The following is an 18,509-nucleotide window of genomic DNA, read 5'->3' on the forward strand; positions in this document are numbered from 1 at the left end:
GACAAAGTATCTCTTCAATGTGGTGCTGCTGTCTTAGATATTTTAACTAAGTGCATCTTCCACCAGAACAACCCAAACATTCTACATTATCCCCCTTCAACAAGCAGCAACATTAAAAGGGGCTTAATAATCCAAACGGGGACATCTTTCTCTTTCGTGAATGCTTTGAGCTGTGAACTTTTGAAGTAGTATTCATTTAGCTCAGACTTACTCAACAGGCGGCCCGCGGGCCGCATCCGGCCCGCGGACGCTTATTTTGTGGCCCCCGACATGCCTGGTTATAAATGCATAATAATTATCATTAGCCAACCAAAATCGTGTGAAAATTAGGTAGTGCGCCTTTAATTTAACCCTCTGAAAACGAAGCCCGCTACAGTGCGTTTTGACAGCTTTACGTTTTTAAAATCTGTATATCTCCGCGACAATACGTCGCCGAGATACGTTTAAAATACTGGATGAATCCGGAGGATTTCCTCTTCCGTTCATTTCTCTACCGTAAGCTCCTCTGCGATTCACAGAGAAAGATAGGGGGACGAACGTGTCGGGTGACGCGGCACCGAGTACTGTGATTTGCCAATGCGGTTGTCCGTCAACATTTTGCGGAGAAGAACAACCAATGAACACCCAAGAAATCACAAGGACCTACCCACCTCCCAGGTGGAGCTCATTAGCAGTCTGTCAGTCAGAGAAGCCAGAGAACACGGCGCGAACGGACTTCACAACAAGGAAGCAGCTGCAGCGACTTTGGCGAGCAGCGCGGAGCCTCAGAGGAGCTGCAGAGCCACGAGGAGGAACACGCAGCCAGAAGAGATCCACTTGGACCGGGTAAGAGTCTTCACTAAACGTTGCGTGTCGGGACGTGTCTGTTATGTGTCTCGTCACGGTGTCTGTTACGTGTGGCGGTGCTGACTAGTATTATATTTTACAGAGAGGATTCACCAGCACCTGCAGTGCAGCCTGCAGATCCACCTGCAGCCCCACCTGCAGCTCTACCTGTCCGGCCAGCAATGGTCTCGTGCCCCGGAGGACCATGACACGATGACATGATGCCATTATAGTGAAGCCATTTTGTAAATATTCTGTATCAATATTTGTGTTCTGTTTTCTATTTCTCAACATGAATATTATGGAGAATATGTTCACTTTTTGTAATGTATAATACATTTATTTGAAGAAGAAAAATGTAAATGGTCATTTTTTATTTGCACACCCCATGAAACTTCATCTGCAATATTAAGTCATTTCTCAGTCCCATCTTTATCATTTTGGTGCATGTGTGACGGACCACATCATTTCTACTCAAAACGATAATACAAAATTGGGTTTTTGACATCTTTACATGTATCTAGCATTGTATTCAGATATTTCACTGCTTTTGTGAACCCATGACCTTTGGTAAACCAATTTTAAACACAAACAGTTGGTTCACATGAGTAAAACAGTTGTTTGTGATAGTTATTAATATGTGAAATGCACTCAGCTCTCAATAGGAAAAGTAGCAATTGCAAACTTTATCAATGTCATCAATGCAAAGCTATTCACTCGTTAATAAAACATCAGCTTGACCAACACTTGTCATCCTTGGAAACGCAGTCGCTACACATTTGTTCCTGAAATTGAGAATATTTGTTAAATATTCCATGATTTGGAATGCATTAAAAATGACTAGCAAGACAGCATATTAAACAGCAGTAGTAAATACAGTGAATAAAATGGTACAAATGTTAATAATTTGTGGCCCTTTGCACCTGTTGTGGTTTAAATGTGGCCCTCTTGGCTAAATTTTAGCTGATAATACCTTGAAATGTAATGAAGTGATCCATTTCCTTTTCTTTTTGTGCAGCTTGACCAACACCACATTCTCAGATTGATAAACTCAAATTAATAATGTCAGTATCTACGGCACCTTTCCTTCCATTTAAAAAGTTCACAACAAAAACAAAATCCATGGTTAAAAAAGATTATTGTATTTAATGAGGACATTTGGTCCCGGGTTCAGCAGAGCAGCAAACAGACGAGTGACAGTTGTCCAAACTATCGTACAAAACCTATCAAACATACGCCGCTCAATGTTAATGACCACCGGGACGAGTGAAGCAGAAAGACTCCATTACAAACGGGTCTTATTTGGGCATAACATTACGCCATTTGCAGTTTAGTCAAAATAAAGTCCACTGTCTTGAAGAAATCTCATCCCATAAGATGAACTTTTAAACTTCACCTGTGGACATTTTTTTTGATATATTCCATCACATTAGTGCTATGAAAATATTAGTTCCACGTTTCCTAAAATAATGACACTAAAATTCCGACCTAGACCGATTAACGCTGGAGCTTCTGGGGGAAAATGTACAACATATATAAAAAAAAGTGAACTTTGAAGTCGTGAGTAGTGGTGCATGTCGACCCAGCTGACTCATCATCATCATGGAAACATTTTTTGTTTTCCGCATTCGTGACGTCACGCACGTCAACGGCGCCGAAAGGCCCGCGAGATCCTCCAGGCGTTGGGCTCCTCGTAGCGGTTGTAGAGCGGCTCCAGGCGCTGCTGCTTCTTCTGCTTGCTGAGGCGCGTCGGGTCGGACACTTTGAAGAAGGCCGGAGAAAACTCCACCAGCCAGCGCGGGTCGATGGTGGTCACCTCCCGCATGTACTCCTTGGTGGTCAGCACCAGCTCGTGGTACACCACCCTGCGGGACCAGAGAGGCGGGACGTCACACATTTGGAAAAAATATCAAGAAAAAGAAGAAAACGGTCATTTATTCGACGCGTCGCCGTACCACTCGGGCTGCCGGTTGAACAGAGCGCTCGAGGGGTGGATGTACACCACCTGCTGGTCGATCAGGGTGCGGTAGCCCTCCTGGGGGTCCTTTTTGGCTGCGTTCCTGAAGAAGCCACTGCAGATGGCCTTCTGGACCCGTACGGTCGCTTTGCCACAAGACACCACGTCCAGCTTGTGTCTGGGGAGAAGAGAAGAGCGCATGTTGGAGGCTCCTGGGAAGCGAGGCAGATGTTAAGATCGGTATTAAATTATGGAGTTGCTCAGAGTCCTACCTGTCCATGATACCCAGCATCTGCTTGCGGATGTCCTGGGCTCTGCGCAGGGAGCGGGCCTGGATGAAGTTCTCGTAACACCAGGGGTTGGAGAACTTGTTGTTCTTCCAGGAGTTGTACACCGCCAGCAGCGTCAGGTGGTCGCCCTCCGGCTGGTGAAACTTTGCCTTTTTCTGGTCCGCCAAAGCCTGTTTGTCCTTTAACGCAAGAAAAAAGAGAAAGAAGAGAAGAAGTTTGTGTTTTGTTCCATCTGACCAATTAAACTATTTTGGAACCAATATTGTCCGATTAACCGGCGCACTATAACTTAAGGAAAATTAAGGCCAAATAATGAGGACAACACTTTATTTAAAGTTAACTAGTAAACAGAACTTGAGGAAATTATATAAACACACATTTTATTGGTCTACAAACAAAACAAGCATGAGCTAAATTGTCAATAATTTAGATAATTTATCAGTTTCCATGGAGAGTAAAACATGATTACAATAAATGTTGATCTTGGTTTGCAAATAGAGCCCAAACATAAATGCAGCGAGTCCTATTGACACGCGGCGTGGTGGTGAGGTACCTTGGGCCTGTAGAAGACGTTCTGCACCGACAGCATGGACACGATGGTCAGCATCTCCTCGCTGCAGCCCAGGTGGACGGACATGATCAGCATCTTACACAACATGGGCTCCAGGGGGAACTCGGCCATCTGGAAGGGAAAGAGGAACATATTTAGGATTATAATAAGAATAATTGGGATTGCAATGCGAACAATTAAGACAAGAGGGAAGTGACGGTCATTATAGAACAGAAGAACACACGTAGCGTTATATATACACACAGTTTGTTTCTTCAAACGACAAAGTGCATCGATGAAGATGTATTCTGCAGTCGGAGTCCTCCTCACCCTTCTGCCCAGCCGCGTGAGCAGGCCTTCGTCATCCAGAGCGCCCAGAGTGTAGAGCTGCTCCATGGCGGTGATCAGGGTCTCCATGGGAGGGGCGTCCATGAAGTCGAAGGACAGCAGGTCGTTGATGCCCATGGCCTTCAGGGACAGCACGGTGCTGGCCAGGTTGGTCCTCTGGATCTCGGGCACGTTGGTGGTCAGCATCTCGTCCCTGTAGGCCCTCTCTGTGTAGAGCCGGTACGTCTTCCCGGGGCCCGTTCGGCCGGCTCGACCGGCCCTCTGCTTGGCCTGGGCCTGGAATTCAAAAACAGATATATATAAATAGATTTAAAAAATATATATATACAATTCAGTAATTGCTAAAATATCAGGAAACATCGATGTTTTCTAAATATACGGCACCTGTGAGATGGGAGTCACCACCAGCTGGTCGATGCCCGTCTTTGAGTTGTACACTTTTTGCTTGACAAAGCCGGGATCCACGACATAATAGATTCCATCGATGGTCAGAGACGTCTCTGCGATGTTGGTGGCGATGACGACCTGACGGGAGGAACGTATTATTCAAAAGTGTCACGAAAAAAACTCTCGTCTCGTTTCATCGGACCCCGTTGTTTTAGAGAGGTCACTGAAGGGGCTTTTATAAAACGATAAGGGATAGAAAACGTACACTCAATAAATAACACTCCTATCAGTTTAAGATCCAATGAGACATTACAACGGACTAGTTACTGAATATTATTATTTAAAAGACCATTTATACAAGCAAAAAGATAAGATGAAAATTGTTTCCTACGACGTGGATATATTTCATCGATAAACCGGCGACCAGATGTAACGGAGCTGTACCGTCATTAAGACGACAGATTTGTGTGTTTATAATCATTTATATAACATTTGGGTTCATGTAAATACACAAGTCCAAAAAATATATACAACATAGGTCTTGTCATTTTGAGGCATTTTAATGCGGAAGAGTATTGCAGTTTAATAATAGATAGGTATGTTTCCTCTACGTTTGAAAGATTGCTGTTAAATAAGAGCGGCTCGCCACCTTTCTGCTGCCCAGGGGCGCCGGGTCAAAGATCCTGGTCTGCATCTCGCTGGGCAGGGCGGAGTAAACCGGCAGAATGATGAGTTCAGGGACATCCGGCCCCAGCGACTTCATCCTGTCGTACAGGATCTCACAGGCCGTGTCGATCTCTTCCTGTCCCGTCAGGAACACCAGGACGTCACCTGCACAGACACACACACACACACACACACACACACAGGGATGTTGGATTCTGACTGGCGCCGATGTTTGGCTCAACTGGGGGGAAAGAACGCCGTCTACACCCAACCTACCCGGAGGCTCGGTCAGGTGGATCTGCATGACCGTGATGAGGCTGGCGTCCAGGTAGTCCGTCTCGGGCTCTTTGGTGTACAGGACCTCCACCGGGTACGTTCTTCCTGGGATGGTGAAGATGGGCGCCTCGTAGAAATACTGGGAGAACTTCACGGCGTCCAGCGTGGCCGACGTTACGATCAGCTTCATGTCCGTGCGCTTCATTACAGTCTGAGGGCGACAAAGACAACACTCGGCGTCTCTTCCACACGCCTCTCGCCTCTCATTCCCCTCCGTGTGTGAACACAGAAGCTCCGCCCGCTCACCTTCTTGAGCAGCCCAAAGAGCACATCGGTGTGGATCGTCCTCTCGTGAGCTTCGTCCAACATGATGATGGCGTACTGGCCCAGCTCGGAGTCGATCAGACACTCTCTGAGCAGCATCCCGTCCGTCATGTACTTGATCACCGTCTCGGGGCTGGTGCAGTCCTCAAACCGGATGGTGTAACCCACCTACAGCAAATACACACACATTCATATGAGCCATCTTGGGGTTTAACCAAGCCGTTAAACGCGTCGATGGATCCCTCACCTCTTGACCCAGACAGCAGCCGTACTCCTCGGAGACTCGCTTGGCCACGGACATGGCGGCCACGCGGCGGGGCTGCGTGCAGCCGATCTTCCCCCTGGCGGTGTAGCCCGCCTCCGCCAGGTACTGAGTGATCTGCGTGGTCTTACCGGACCCCGTCTCTCCAATCACAATCAGGATCTGGTTGTCGTGAACCGCCTGTGGCACATTGAACCACAGCAAACGTTACTAATTGGCACTATGGTGGCAGCCGTTTCCTCCGTTTGCATTATATGTCCGTTTTAAAAAGTATAAAGTGCACGCGGGTTAAAGAAGGTAATGATACTAGACGTAGCCACCACCTGCACTGTGGCATTGGTACTGAACCTTTTTCTTTCAGCCATGTTTCCAGTCAACACAACACACAGCATAAACGTATTTAAGACTCATTTACGAACTCCCCCGTGAAGCATCCAACTCAAAGCGGAGAGAAGTGTCCCGTTATTAAATGTATCTTTATTAAACTGACGAACCTGAACGAGCTGCTCCTTCAGCTTGTAGATGGGCAGACTCTCCCTCTGCTCCAGGAGGGAGAGCTGCGTCTTCTTTCCGTAGGAGGCCTTGTTGCCTCCAAAAGCATGCTTCTTCCACTCGGGGATGTCGTTGGGCATCATGCCAATGCCTCTCATGTTCGCCGCAATCTGCCGACCATCCACTGTAAGAGAGGAGTGGAAGTGCGCTCGATGATGAAGGAAAAGCTGAGTCTAGAAATCGCATGGGATGCGGTCTGCGTGGTCTGGGCCCCGCGACGGGGACACGACACTGAACCGCGGCGATGCGGTTCCATCCGGCCAGATCTGGGGCTGCAGGAAGCCAGATAATCATCTCCAGTACCGGCGGGCCTGAGGGATGCTGCCTGCCGCCAAGGAGCAGGTAAGACTCAAGACTGTTGTTTCGGTAAAGCAAAGCGCTGCTTTGAGACTTTATTCAGAAACGGATTGAGCAAAAACTACACATCTATTTTACTAAAACCTTAAAAGGTAGAGGGTTAGATAATCAATATGCACGTTTCAAGCTGGCAGATGGTTTTTCGGCTACCCGGGGATTTGATGAATCAATCTTCAAAACTTCGGAAATCACTTAATGTGCACATCTAATGGATTTCTTACCGTCTGGCAGCGGGTCGACCCAGTGTTTATTCAGCCCCATGGGGATGGAGTCCATCTCTGCCTCTCGTGCAGCCTGCTTCAGCTCTCTTCTCTCTTTCGCCAGAGCGCTCTGCATCATGGCGGCTTGAGACAGAGAGCCATCTGGATTCTATGGCCAGAGGGGAGAGACGGGACCGCATCACTCAGGCGCACAGGCCACAGACGCCATGTGTGTTTAGACTCCTCGGAAATGTATGTTGAACAGCGCTGTCGGATGTACAAATTATCTTCCTCAGACAAGAACTCTCTTCTAATCATTTTTCAGACTAGATATTTCCCAGAATCCAGAGCTGTCAGATGAATCAGAAGTCTAAACTTAACTTGCGCTGTAGTCTCCCCTGAACGACATGTGATACAACATCTCCAGACATGCGATACAACATCTCCAGACATGTGCAGTACCTTGACAATCTTGACCGGGCTCATGTCCATGCTTTGTTTGGTGTGTCCTCTCAGGAACGGGGGTTCCTCTTCAACCAGCTCAATTTCCAAATCTTCATCTGAATGGCAGAGAACACGATCAATGAGCAACTTCCCCAAAAGTCTTTTATATCTTAAAGAAAGAGGCGGTACTTTGACACTGTGGCGCTTCAAGCTAAACGCCAACACCAGCAGGCTGACACGCGGATGTTCAGCGGGTATCATTTTCACTTTGTTTGGCGTGGTAGCAAAGCATCGTTTGCTAAGCACTAAACACAGAGGACTGAGGCTTCTTACCCTCTTCATCGTCGACTTTAGGAAGGATCCCGGTCTCGTCGTCGAAATCAGGGAACTCTTCTTTGGACAAGACGTTGGCAGCAATCATCTGAGGGAAGACACAGTGCACAAGTGTAAAAAAAGAGAAGGTAAAGAGAAGTTCAGTGGCGTTATCAAAGCAGCTTAAGTGTGTGCAGAAAGCCAAGCTGTATAAAGACCCACCTGTTTGATTTCCCACTTCTCTGGGTCGGAGATCTTGGTGAGCCTCTTGCGCTCCAGGGTGTCATCCTGCTCCAGCTCCGGGAGCTGGCCCAGGTTGATGTTGCTCGGCCGGTCGGGGTTTCTCATGGAGATCTCATCCCCATCCGGGCCGACGTTCCTCCTCCTGTTGGGGTTCAGGTCCTCTCCCGTCTCCTGCTCCACATCCTGGAAAAGAGGAGGAAAAAAATCAAGACAATAAGGGGCTAATATGAGAGAAGATCCCATGATGATAGCTAGGGATGCACCGATCTGATCGGCGCCGATCCATATCGGCCGATATTCCCATTATCGGTTTTGATCGGCGTTCTCAAAACGGCCGATCAGATGATGTAACATCTGCGAGAACGATCAGACGTTTCAATCGCCGCGCACCGCAACGGAGACGATGCGCCCGGCGAGGGCCGCAGAGTGAGAGGTCAGAGGGGATCCTCACCACCGAGCGGCGTCCCCGTCCCCCGAGTTGAATCTCTGGGTCAACTCAGCCGACTCTCACATGTCTGCCCCTAGAGACTGATGTTGACGGTAAACGCATTCGATCGGAAGCGCGAGGGTTTTGATAACGTTAGCGGAAGGATTTAAGTGACAACATCCGGTTTTGCAAAGTTAGCGGAAAGAACCACGTGAAACAACATCCGTTTATCAAAATAAGATGTCGACAAATCATACACTAGCATATAAAAGTAAACAATTAACTGATTTTGTATCTTTATAGATCGTTTCTGAGATTTAGCTTAAATTATGCTAACATTAAAACATGTTTACTGGACCAAGGAAGAGTTTATAAAAATAAGTCAGACTTTTGGATGTTAAGAAAAGTCCTGTATATAGATTTCCCCAAGAGTTCCAGGAAATGAATGATGCAGATGTGTTCCATACATATCTGAAATCCCCTACAATAGCAATCAAACAATTTTAATGTATCAATTAGGACATTTTTCAAAGTAAAAGTCCTAAATGTTTAAAGAAATCGGTAATTTCTTTTATGTTTGAGTTGCTTTATATATGTATTTCCTCATAGTCCTAGGCAATAATGCTACACAATAAATAGAATGCGTCAATCGACACGGTGATCGGTATTATCGGATCGGCAGATACTGATTTCAGTGATCGTGATCGGCACCAAAAACCTGATCGGTGCATCTCTAATGATAGCATTTCACAATATAGTCTCCAAATATCTCATGAGGAATTCACTTAGCAGCTTAATCACTTAAATCACTAAATGATAATGACTCCCTCGAACAATTATCTGGTCGGTTATAAAGGGAATATGAGATTAAATTAAAAACAAGCGCGAACATAATCTAGAAATCATTGACGCACTAATGCTGCAATCAAGAGCTCAATTTTCACACAAAGAAATCTCCACACAATTAATGTATTCTACTTCAGATATCACAGAAATCTGTTCCACAAGTCATTGTCTGATGTTCTCACCTTCATACTGAGGCTGGTCTTGGAGCCGGTGAACGAGAGCACCTTGATCTTCACTCGTTGGCCTTTGTTGACGACGTCAGCGACGTTAGCCACGCGTCCTTCTCTGCGCAGCTCGGAAATGTGAACCAAACCCTCCCATCGTTTCCTAGGAACAGAGAACACCGTGGTTTACTTAGAATAACAGACCGAAAGCTGCAGCACGTCCCTGGTGACTTTTGCTCCCCGAGTTCACCTCCACACATCATAGGAATGCATCTGCAATTCAATTTACTGACGTGATGTTATTTGTAACCGGAAGGCTGCTCTGAAGTTAAGCCAATGTTGTATTAACGGCCCTTGTGAATCAACACTCGGGCTGTACTGAATGTCTTTCATTCATTTTACGAGGTTGAAGCTTTTAAATCCTATTTTATCACCGTAACAAATTGAAAAATGTGTTTTGTTTATATGGCGCTGTTAGATTGCTCCGTTAATACGAGTGTGTGATCTTTTTGTGTGCAGCAAAGTGAAAATGTTGTTTTTGAATGGCTGAACTCCCAAAGATATGTCTTTCCAAAAAATAGGATCGGAATTTAACTTTTTTTGAATTTTTACTATAGACTATGTAATAAGTCAGAAACAATCATACCCAGACATCCAATTCTACAAATGGTATAATACTAATTATATTAGTGTAGCCTAATATTCAAATGTGGCGGGTTTACACAGAAGGAAAAGATAAGAAAAATATAGACAGTTGGTTCAGTCCTACTTAATACTGACCGTAATCCCTCCAGCTGAACAAAGCATCCAAACTGCATGATGCTGGTGATTTTGCCGTTGTAAATGTCACCAACAGACGGCTCTTCCGGTGGCGGGCGGTCCACATGTTTGTCCTTCCAGCGATCAGAGTCTTGGTCTTTGTCTAGGTCTTTGTCTTTTTTGGGACTAGGTGAGCGCTCAGACCAGCGGGAAGATTTGTCTCTTCTTTTGCTGCGTTCTCTGTCTCTGTCGCCATCTCTGTGCCGATCCGCATCTCTTGAGGGAGACCTGGAGCGATGACGATTTTTCCTATCCTCTCGATCTCTGTCTCCGTTTCGGTCTCTATCTCTGTCTCCGTTTCGGTATCGATCTCTATCTCTGCTTCGGTCTCTGCTTCGGTCTCCGTCTCTGCTTCGGTCTCCGTCTCTGCTTCGGTCTCGGTCTCTGCTTCGGTCTCCGTCTCTGCTTCGGTCTCCGTCTCTACTTCGGTCTCCGTCTCTACTTCGGTCTCTTTCACTGTGTCTGTCTCTTTCTCTGTGTCTGTCTCTTTCTCTGCTTCTGCTGCGACTTCGGCTGTGGCGTCGCCCCTTTTCTGACCTGCTAGAATAAGTGGGCATAGTACATAAAAGTACACATCAGTTATTGTAGGAATGCATATTTACTGGTTGTCATTGTTATCCTATATTCAACAAAGCCAACATTCCTCACATGTAAAATGTATTTTTCAAAAGGCGTAGAAATGCTACCAGCGTTAGTCGTCTTACCTGCTTTTAGGGTCCGTCCCACTGACACTGGGCAGAAACATCTCCAGCTCTTTCATGACATCAGCTGCTATCTTCACATCATCTTCATCTTCATCTAGTAGCTTCTGAGAAAGTCAGTCAAACAAAACAATTAGGCCCACAGAGGCACAGTACCTTTACTGCTCGTCGTATAGATTTACTTTTAAATTCACTTCTGGCATTATTATATGTTAATACAAGTTAGCCATCCTGGTACGTGACTGCCTTTACTAACTTTTAAAATGCACACAAAGCGAGGAGCAGTCTGGTGTAGGAATAAAAATGTCACATAGCTCTACTCCAGATCATTTGCCAAACACGTCAGCCACTCAGAGTATCCAAGGTGGTTCATTATTATGTTTAATAGAGTTTATAGCCTTTTGCCCAACAAATCACGCGTTGCATTATCAGTAATAAACAGATACCAGGTACCTTCTGTGGCAGCTCATCTGCTCTACACAGTGCAGGAAACAACTCCTTCAGCTTGTCCCTCTCAGTCTTCGGCTTGACCACAGCCTCATAGGCTGGAAATGTAAAGTTATTCGTTAAATGTAGTTTTGATTATTCCCATGGGAGAAATACATACATGTATAAATGGCAACCCCATATGGCATAGCACAAGGGAACCACAAAGATGTCGCAGTTACGATACAGATAAAATACTAGTAAATATTACACAAAAAAGCTTTTCACCAGAGCTATCTTGTTATCTTTTTCTGTGACGTTATTCAGAGTCAACGTGTTACAGTATATTAATACTTTGGAAGCTCCGTTGTTAAATGTACCATTAGTCGTAGAGGACAGGGGTGGAGGTCGCATCGTCTGGATGAGCCGGAGCAAATTACCGACGAGAGAATCCTACAGCGAACACAACAGTCGAGAAACCCCCATTAGTTAAGGTTAGAGTTAACCAAGTTAGCGTGAGTTAGCTCCTTGGCTGTGTCGGCTTGAGCCAGCTTCTGACTGTTAGCTCAAGGTGGCGTTGAACTTACTGTGAATTCGGCTCCATTTTGAAGCAAAAGAGCTTTGAATCCATCGAAGCTCGGTTGTTTCTCAGCGAGGTCGATGACAAACTCAGCTGCGACACAATTAGACAACACAATAAACAAGACACTCAGAGCTAGTTTAGCTAGCTCTTGCTAGGTCAGTTAGAATAGAATATACACTTTTATTAATCCCCAAGGGGAAATTAGTTCTCTGCATTTAACCCATCCTTAGTTACTAAGGAGCAGTGGGCTGCGGTGAAGCGCCCGGGAAGCAACTGGGGGTTCAGTGCCTTGCTCAAGGACACTTCGACTTGCAACTAATGGGGAGAGCGGGGATCGAACCCACAACCCTGCGGTTGCAGGACGGCCCTCTTACCCCACTGAGCTAAAGCCGCCCAAAACGTCGCAAGACGTTGGGATCGATCGTAATGCTGAGACGTAATTGGACTGCAAGCCCACAGTTTCAGTTACGCTTTCAGTGGCAACCCTCCAGGGTAGAAACACAACGGTCAGTTTGACATCAACACTGTGGCGAGCTAACAGCAGCTAGCTAACCTAACGTTAACTACTTAGCTCAAGCTAGCTAGCTATCCGGGATTCTTCTTCGTCGCCACAAAACCACTCACCTAAATCTTTGTCACTTATTCCCAGATGGTTGTCGAGCTCCGTGCAGACCTTTGACACCAAAGACAGATATTCGAGCTGCGATAGCTCGTCGACTCCAACGTCTACCATTTCTTTTCCTCGAGCCGTGTTTTGTTTCAGCGACGGCAGACACGAGCAGACATTATCGAACGTAGTCGACTTCCAGTGACGTCTTTCTACGTAAAGTACGTAAAGTCTGACGTTGACAGTCACGCCAGTACTTGCCGCACGATAGCGCTAAAATTCCTAACAATAAACATTAAACCTTACTGTACTTTGCACGTGCAAGGATTTTTACTTGGTGAAAGTTGCATAACAAATAATGAAAACGATAAAAGAGGCATACATTAAAGATAGATATGGTAAACAAACAGATAACAGTACTTTGAAACAAGTATGTTTTATAAAGTAAAAGTGGCAAGTGTATTTTAATAAAATAAATTGTCCTGGGGATGTAAGAGTTAGTCAGTTGGGTTCCTGGTCTTTGTTGATGAACCCGACTGCAGCTGTAAAGAAATTGGTCCTGATGGACTGCAGCCTCCTGCCAGAGGGAAGGGACTCGAACCTGTGTGTCCAGGGTGAGAGCGGCAAATATATGCGATAAGATATACTTTATTGTCATTTGGGGGGGATTTGTTTTGAGCTCCCAGCGGCTGCATAACACAACACACTTGCCAGCAACGTCATTAAGCACATAAAATAACAGATCGCATACACACACAGACACAAACATGAATTCACACTGATAAATGGATGTGCTTCTCTCTGTTATGGTCCTTGTCTTATGAATAGTTTATGGCTTGTGTAAATGTATGATGCACATTTCAACAGATTTAGGCAAAGGTATGATAGCGTGCAACATCTTATAAGAACGCACACAACTCATTAGGTGGGTTAAGTTTTATGATCTGTTGGCCTAAAACGAATCCAGCGTTGGCCCTCGCGGTGCATAGCAAGAGCTGCATTATGTCTGGCGAGGCCTTGTTGTCTCAGTAATTAGTCACAGTGCAATGAAGAATTTACTAACTGATGGGTCTAAGATATTTCAGACATGTTGCTCTTTACATTTTGCTCAGATGGGACATAAGACGGCCTTATAGGACCATAAGTATGTGGACGTGTGAGCTGATTTTCATTATTTTCGATCATTTGAGTGACATGAAAGTGGAACATCTTAATGATACCGCATACAGGGATATTCTAGACACTGTGCTTCCAACGTTTGGCCCTTTCCTGTTTCAACATACACAAAACGAGTTCCATGAAGAAAGGCTTTATTTCCCCCCAGCTGGACCTCCATCCTATCCAACCCCATAGGGGATGAATTGTACCCCAATTAATCCACACTTTACTAATCTCTGCAACCATCTAAAATTGTCTCAGAACCGCGGAGGCCGCACTGTGTTATGCTCAATCAATCACATCTGGGTTTAATTTTAGGGAGTAATTATACCGTGTATTAAATTATTACTCCCGAGTCACAACAAAACTGAATTATTAAGACATATATGGACTCGACACTGCATAGTTTATAGCGATTAATTGCACACGGACAATGTTAGAACACTCAGCTCAGGCTACCACTGCGGCTTTATCTCTGTTTCTATCTTGGCCGCCACGCAGAGTGTCACTGCATGCAGTCATGATTCATGGTTTTGCACTCACGAACAGCATTTTGAATCATGGAGACTCTGGTGTATGGTGTTTATGTTGGGAGTAGACGCCGGTATGCAGGACACGGGAGACATCCTTCCTCCCTCTCGCCCTGGGATGACCCTCCGTATACCTCCCAGCACATCCTCACCTCCATTACCTCATCCTATGGACCGGTCTGACACCTCTGTGTCGAGATGGCGCGCTCCTCTCGTCTCCTTTTCATATTTAATCCCCATTCTCCAGTCAGAAACATGCCACTTGTTTAGCATAACAGACCACTGCTTGATTCCTGATCTCTTGTATGACTTCATGCTCACACAACCTCGGATATTTCATCATTTTAAGGAGTCAACCTATGAGATGATGTCTGCATGCGTCTCGCTGCAGTTAGTTACGCCAGATAAACTCTGATCCTCTGTAATCTTTTGGTTAATTATTTTTGCTTGACTTGCCATATTTCACATCGCCACTCCTGCATCTTTAAAAGCAAACATTTTACATTCGTACGTCTTTTTATGTGAACTCAGGTAGAAAAGATGAGGAGGTGCAGTTCAATTGTCACTTTCAAAGCTCACCTGAAAGGACAGTTAGTCAATATCATCATCATTTCCATTTTCAGTAGGGTACCTGGGGGCGGGGGCGCATGACGATACCTCTGGGCCTCTGGCCCCTGTAAACAGGTTCTCAGGCTCATTTTTTTTTTTTTTTTTTTTTTTTTATTTTATATATTATTTATATTTCATTGTTTTGTTCTATTATTATATATTGTTATATTGTTATATTGTTACAAGGGACTGGAGACTGTAAAAATAAAAAAGCTATAAAAAGTGCACATCTATCTTTTCTCTTCGGAGACTAATGTTTTTTTGTACGTTGTCCCTGAAATAAACTTCTAAAATAAAAAAAGTTTATGGATTCTCTCGGAGAAGCTTCCAGGTCGCTTTCCTCAGAAGTCCCACATGATCTTTTTACACTCAATGCATTTGTCATTTTCAGAAGTATTTTCTGCCCCATGTGTTCTGTAAAATGAATAAATAAATACAACCTTGAATTTGTTCAGCTGTTTGGCGTTTGGGTAACGTCTGCTATAATTCATGAGCTCATCTCAAATTTAGTCAATCGGTCGGCAGTCAAGATTAATAAAAAAAATGATTGCGAAACCTTCAGAGCGTGTACACGACAATGTCGACTCTTGAAGGATCAGCGCTACATCTCATGGTCTGTGCTCATCTATCAGAGTGTGTTGGAGAACTACGGTGGCCTGCAGGTAACGTACTAAAAGCAAAAGGCCCTCTCTATAGAGCCAAGGTTTGGTTAGTCCGTTCTGTGCTCCTGTAGAAACATGGCGGTGCAACATGGCGGACTTCGGGACGAGGACCAGCTGTGTTGATGTGACGGTTTAATAAAAGCTAACCAACAACGTGTCTTCATACGACGACTTACTCGTTTTTCATTGTGTTTTCCTATGAAAAACCTGCAACACGTGTCAATTTCCGCTCGTTATATAAGTAGTCTTTTAAAAATAGAGAAAGATCGCACCTCTCCCGCCCGTTATTCAAGATTACGTGGATACAATATGAAGGACATGTTCAGACAAGTTCCTCCACATCAAACTGGAGGTAAAAAGCTGCCTCTGTTGAACTGTGCTTTGTGTACAATAAGACGATCACCCGTAACTCAAAACCTACACATTAGATACCTTTAACCCCTGTTGCTACGGCGATGAATCCAGCTTTAAAAGTGCAAGTAGTATACGTGCTTCTGCGAGGATAACTGCATCCCGGTCTAGACTTTATGCTAAACTAAGATAATCCCTGGCAGTAGCTCCATATATCTCTCTCAAATGTGTTCTTCTTTTGAAGAATTATTCTTTAAAAGAGTGTTCACAGTCTTTTGGCCACAAAGGGTACACGAAAGTGGACAACATGTCCATTGATGTAAACATGATGTTGAATCAGGTGTGACCATGCAACCGTTAGATCTCTCTCACACACATTTATATAGGTTGCCGCCATTGTTGCAGACAAATTCCCCTCAAAGAACCCCTCCATCCTCTATTGTTTGTCCTCCCCGATGTGGTATCCGCCTCCAGGACCATGTGTACGTTCTCCCCCGGCGGGGCAGTCTGAGGGCCGTCCTCACCTGACCTGATTTGAGAGGAAGCATAGGAGGGAGGGAGGGGGGATGTATGGGCACACGGCAGGGGGGGGCGGAGTGGGCTCACGCTTACATAAGAGGCCTCCGATGCACGCTCGATGCTCTGCGCCGAGCGCTGACGAAACAAAGGAGAGACGGGAGGATTAGAAGAGATTGAGAAATGAAGATGAGAGGAGGAAGAACAGAGCTCCTGTTGGAGCTGATCCATGTCGGATTCTTTAGAAGCAGGGAGCCTTGTACAAGAGAGTGAAAGAGACGGAGGAGGGAGGAAAGGAAGGGGGGGGGGGGGGGGCATTAGTAGGCCGTCCTGTCTCCCTCGGGCCCCAGTACTCGGATCTGCATTCTTCTGCTCGTTGTCCTGGTAAACGCACACGTTCGTGTTTTGCGCTCGAAGAAGAAGAAAAGAAGAAGAAGAAGAAGACGGCTGCAGACCAATATGCGTGGACCACGTTGGCTCAGTGCACTGTGTACTTTGTGTGTGTGCATGTGTGTGCGCATGTGTGTTAGCTGTGCACTGAGGGTCGCCGGGGTCAGAGGAGAACGGGGCCGTCTGCAAGCGGTCCCGACTCCCGGGGACTCGAGCACATGCTGACATTGACGGCTGTCTGCAATGTTCTTCTGCTGCTGAGTGGAAAATTCCTGCCATGACGGAGCATGAAGTGTGTGAGAGAGAGAGAGGGAGAGGGTGTGCGCATGACACACACATGAGCAGGAGGAGGGGGGAGGGCAATCCGAAGGAGGGTGGTGGTGGGGGTGGGCTATAGTCCAAACAGCTAGCGAGGGGATTGGTTGGCGGAAAAGCTGCCTCCGTGAGATCACAGCCCCCACAACAGCTTCCACCCACACGGAGGACTTGGCGTGAGAGAGACCCACCCAGCCCACAGCAAGTTGACGAGAGAACCGACCCGTGTTCCCCCCCGAGGGCCCCGGCCGTCAGGTCCTTCACATCACCTGCCGCACACTAATAGACCCAATTACACCGACTTCTTGTGCGAGTCCGACCGCAGCGACAGCGGCTCGTTACTCATGCATGTTCCTGAGCGTCGCATGAACCGGTTATGCAGGTCGAGACGAGGCGGTTCAAAAGCCCAGGAAACCATTTAACCTCACGTCATGTAGTGTTGCAGACGCGAGTCGACTCCACTGAGGGCTTCAGCCTCTTCAAGATCGTTGTTTTTTAAACTTCTCTGATTTGATTCTCTCTGAAAACTCGAGACACAGAGCAGCAGGGCCCCGGTCCTCGCACGTGGTTCAACTAAGTCGATGAAATGTCCTGTTAGCCAGCTTACATTAACCCGATGATTGAAATCAGGCTATCTCGGTTTCTCAAAGGCTGATCCGCAATCAATCTATCTGGTTAATTTGAACCAGACTTAGAGTTTTTTGGGCTGTATACAAGTTTTTGCAAGAAAAAAGATGAATATATAATTTGGGCTGTACATAAAATAGACTATTATGAAGCTTATATACTCTCTCTCTCTCTAGATATATATAAATATATATATCAGGCATGAGAATCCCTCACCTTTCGGCGAAATTCGCCGTTTTGAAACTAAAATAGGTGACTTACGTGAATCGTGTAGATCCGAAGAGTTTTTGTTTTGGGGTAGGGGGGGGGTCAATTGGCCGGCCGGCGTTTATGAGATTGAAGTGGGATACGGAGAAAATGTGGAGTGGTGCTCTTCGCAATAAAACATCTTTGATGGGACGTGTCGCGTCTCGGCCAATCAGCGTCAAGATGTCTTCAGCGTTTGGTGGTTTAGGTTAGCTTGTATGTTAGCCGCTACATCTGTTGCTGTCACGCTGCACGGTGTATCGATGCTAACAAAGTACCCGTACGTTAAGAGCGATGTGATTTAGCATATTTTTAGACTCAATACTTCATTAAAAGAGCGCGGGATCAGAGCGCACGCGCTGCTCCGTGTCGAGCTGTCTGCGCACACTGCGCAGCGCTAACAGAGAGGGGCGTTAAGTGGCGGAATTGTCGGCTTTAAAAATAAAAATAAAAAAAGATGCCAGAAGTGAAATGTTTAAGTTCAGTCTGTAAAGTTGTGTAACTCTACAGCTGCTCATCCTGATGAACTCTGTATCCTC

The 18,509-nt window shown here is 45.8% G+C and overlaps 1 protein-coding gene and 1 long non-coding RNA gene across 3 annotated transcripts; one reads left to right on the forward strand and one right to left on the reverse strand.

Moving 5' to 3' along the window:
* Positions 1-315: 315 nt before the first annotated feature.
* On the forward strand, positions 316-1,565 carry LOC130203597 (uncharacterized). Its single transcript, XR_008833513.1, has 2 exons — positions 316-825; positions 929-1,565. It is a non-coding gene; the product is annotated as an uncharacterized LOC130203597 (long non-coding RNA).
* Positions 1,566-1,946: 381 nt separating this feature from the next.
* LOC130203596 (ATP-dependent RNA helicase DHX8-like) lies at positions 1,947-12,742 on the reverse strand. 2 transcript variants are annotated; one of them, XM_056429915.1, is made up of 22 exons: positions 12,584-12,742; positions 11,964-12,049; positions 11,757-11,829; positions 11,404-11,495; positions 10,954-11,057; positions 10,211-10,786; positions 9,449-9,593; positions 7,973-8,176; positions 7,772-7,859; positions 7,457-7,554; positions 7,016-7,163; positions 6,380-6,561; positions 5,871-6,065; positions 5,606-5,791; positions 5,300-5,510; positions 5,007-5,188; positions 4,355-4,495; positions 3,953-4,246; positions 3,626-3,754; positions 3,055-3,251; positions 2,781-2,960; positions 1,947-2,690 (listed from the first exon to the last, which is right to left on the reverse strand). In XM_056429915.1, exons 1-22 carry the CDS (start codon positions 12,690-12,692, stop codon positions 2,471-2,473), a joined length of 3,840 nt encoding a protein of 1,279 aa, XP_056285890.1. In that variant the 5' UTR covers positions 12,693-12,742; the 3' UTR covers positions 1,947-2,470. The 2 variants fall into 2 exon arrangements, with proteins under 2 accessions (XP_056285890.1, XP_056285889.1); XM_056429914.1 differs by having other exon boundaries at positions 10,211-10,789.
* Positions 12,743-18,509: the final 5,767 nt, after the last annotated feature.

This window comes from Pseudoliparis swirei, chromosome 13 (genome assembly GCF_029220125.1).
Source record: "Pseudoliparis swirei isolate HS2019 ecotype Mariana Trench chromosome 13, NWPU_hadal_v1, whole genome shotgun sequence".
Classification (NCBI taxonomy): domain Eukaryota; kingdom Metazoa; phylum Chordata; class Actinopteri; order Perciformes; family Liparidae; genus Pseudoliparis; species Pseudoliparis swirei.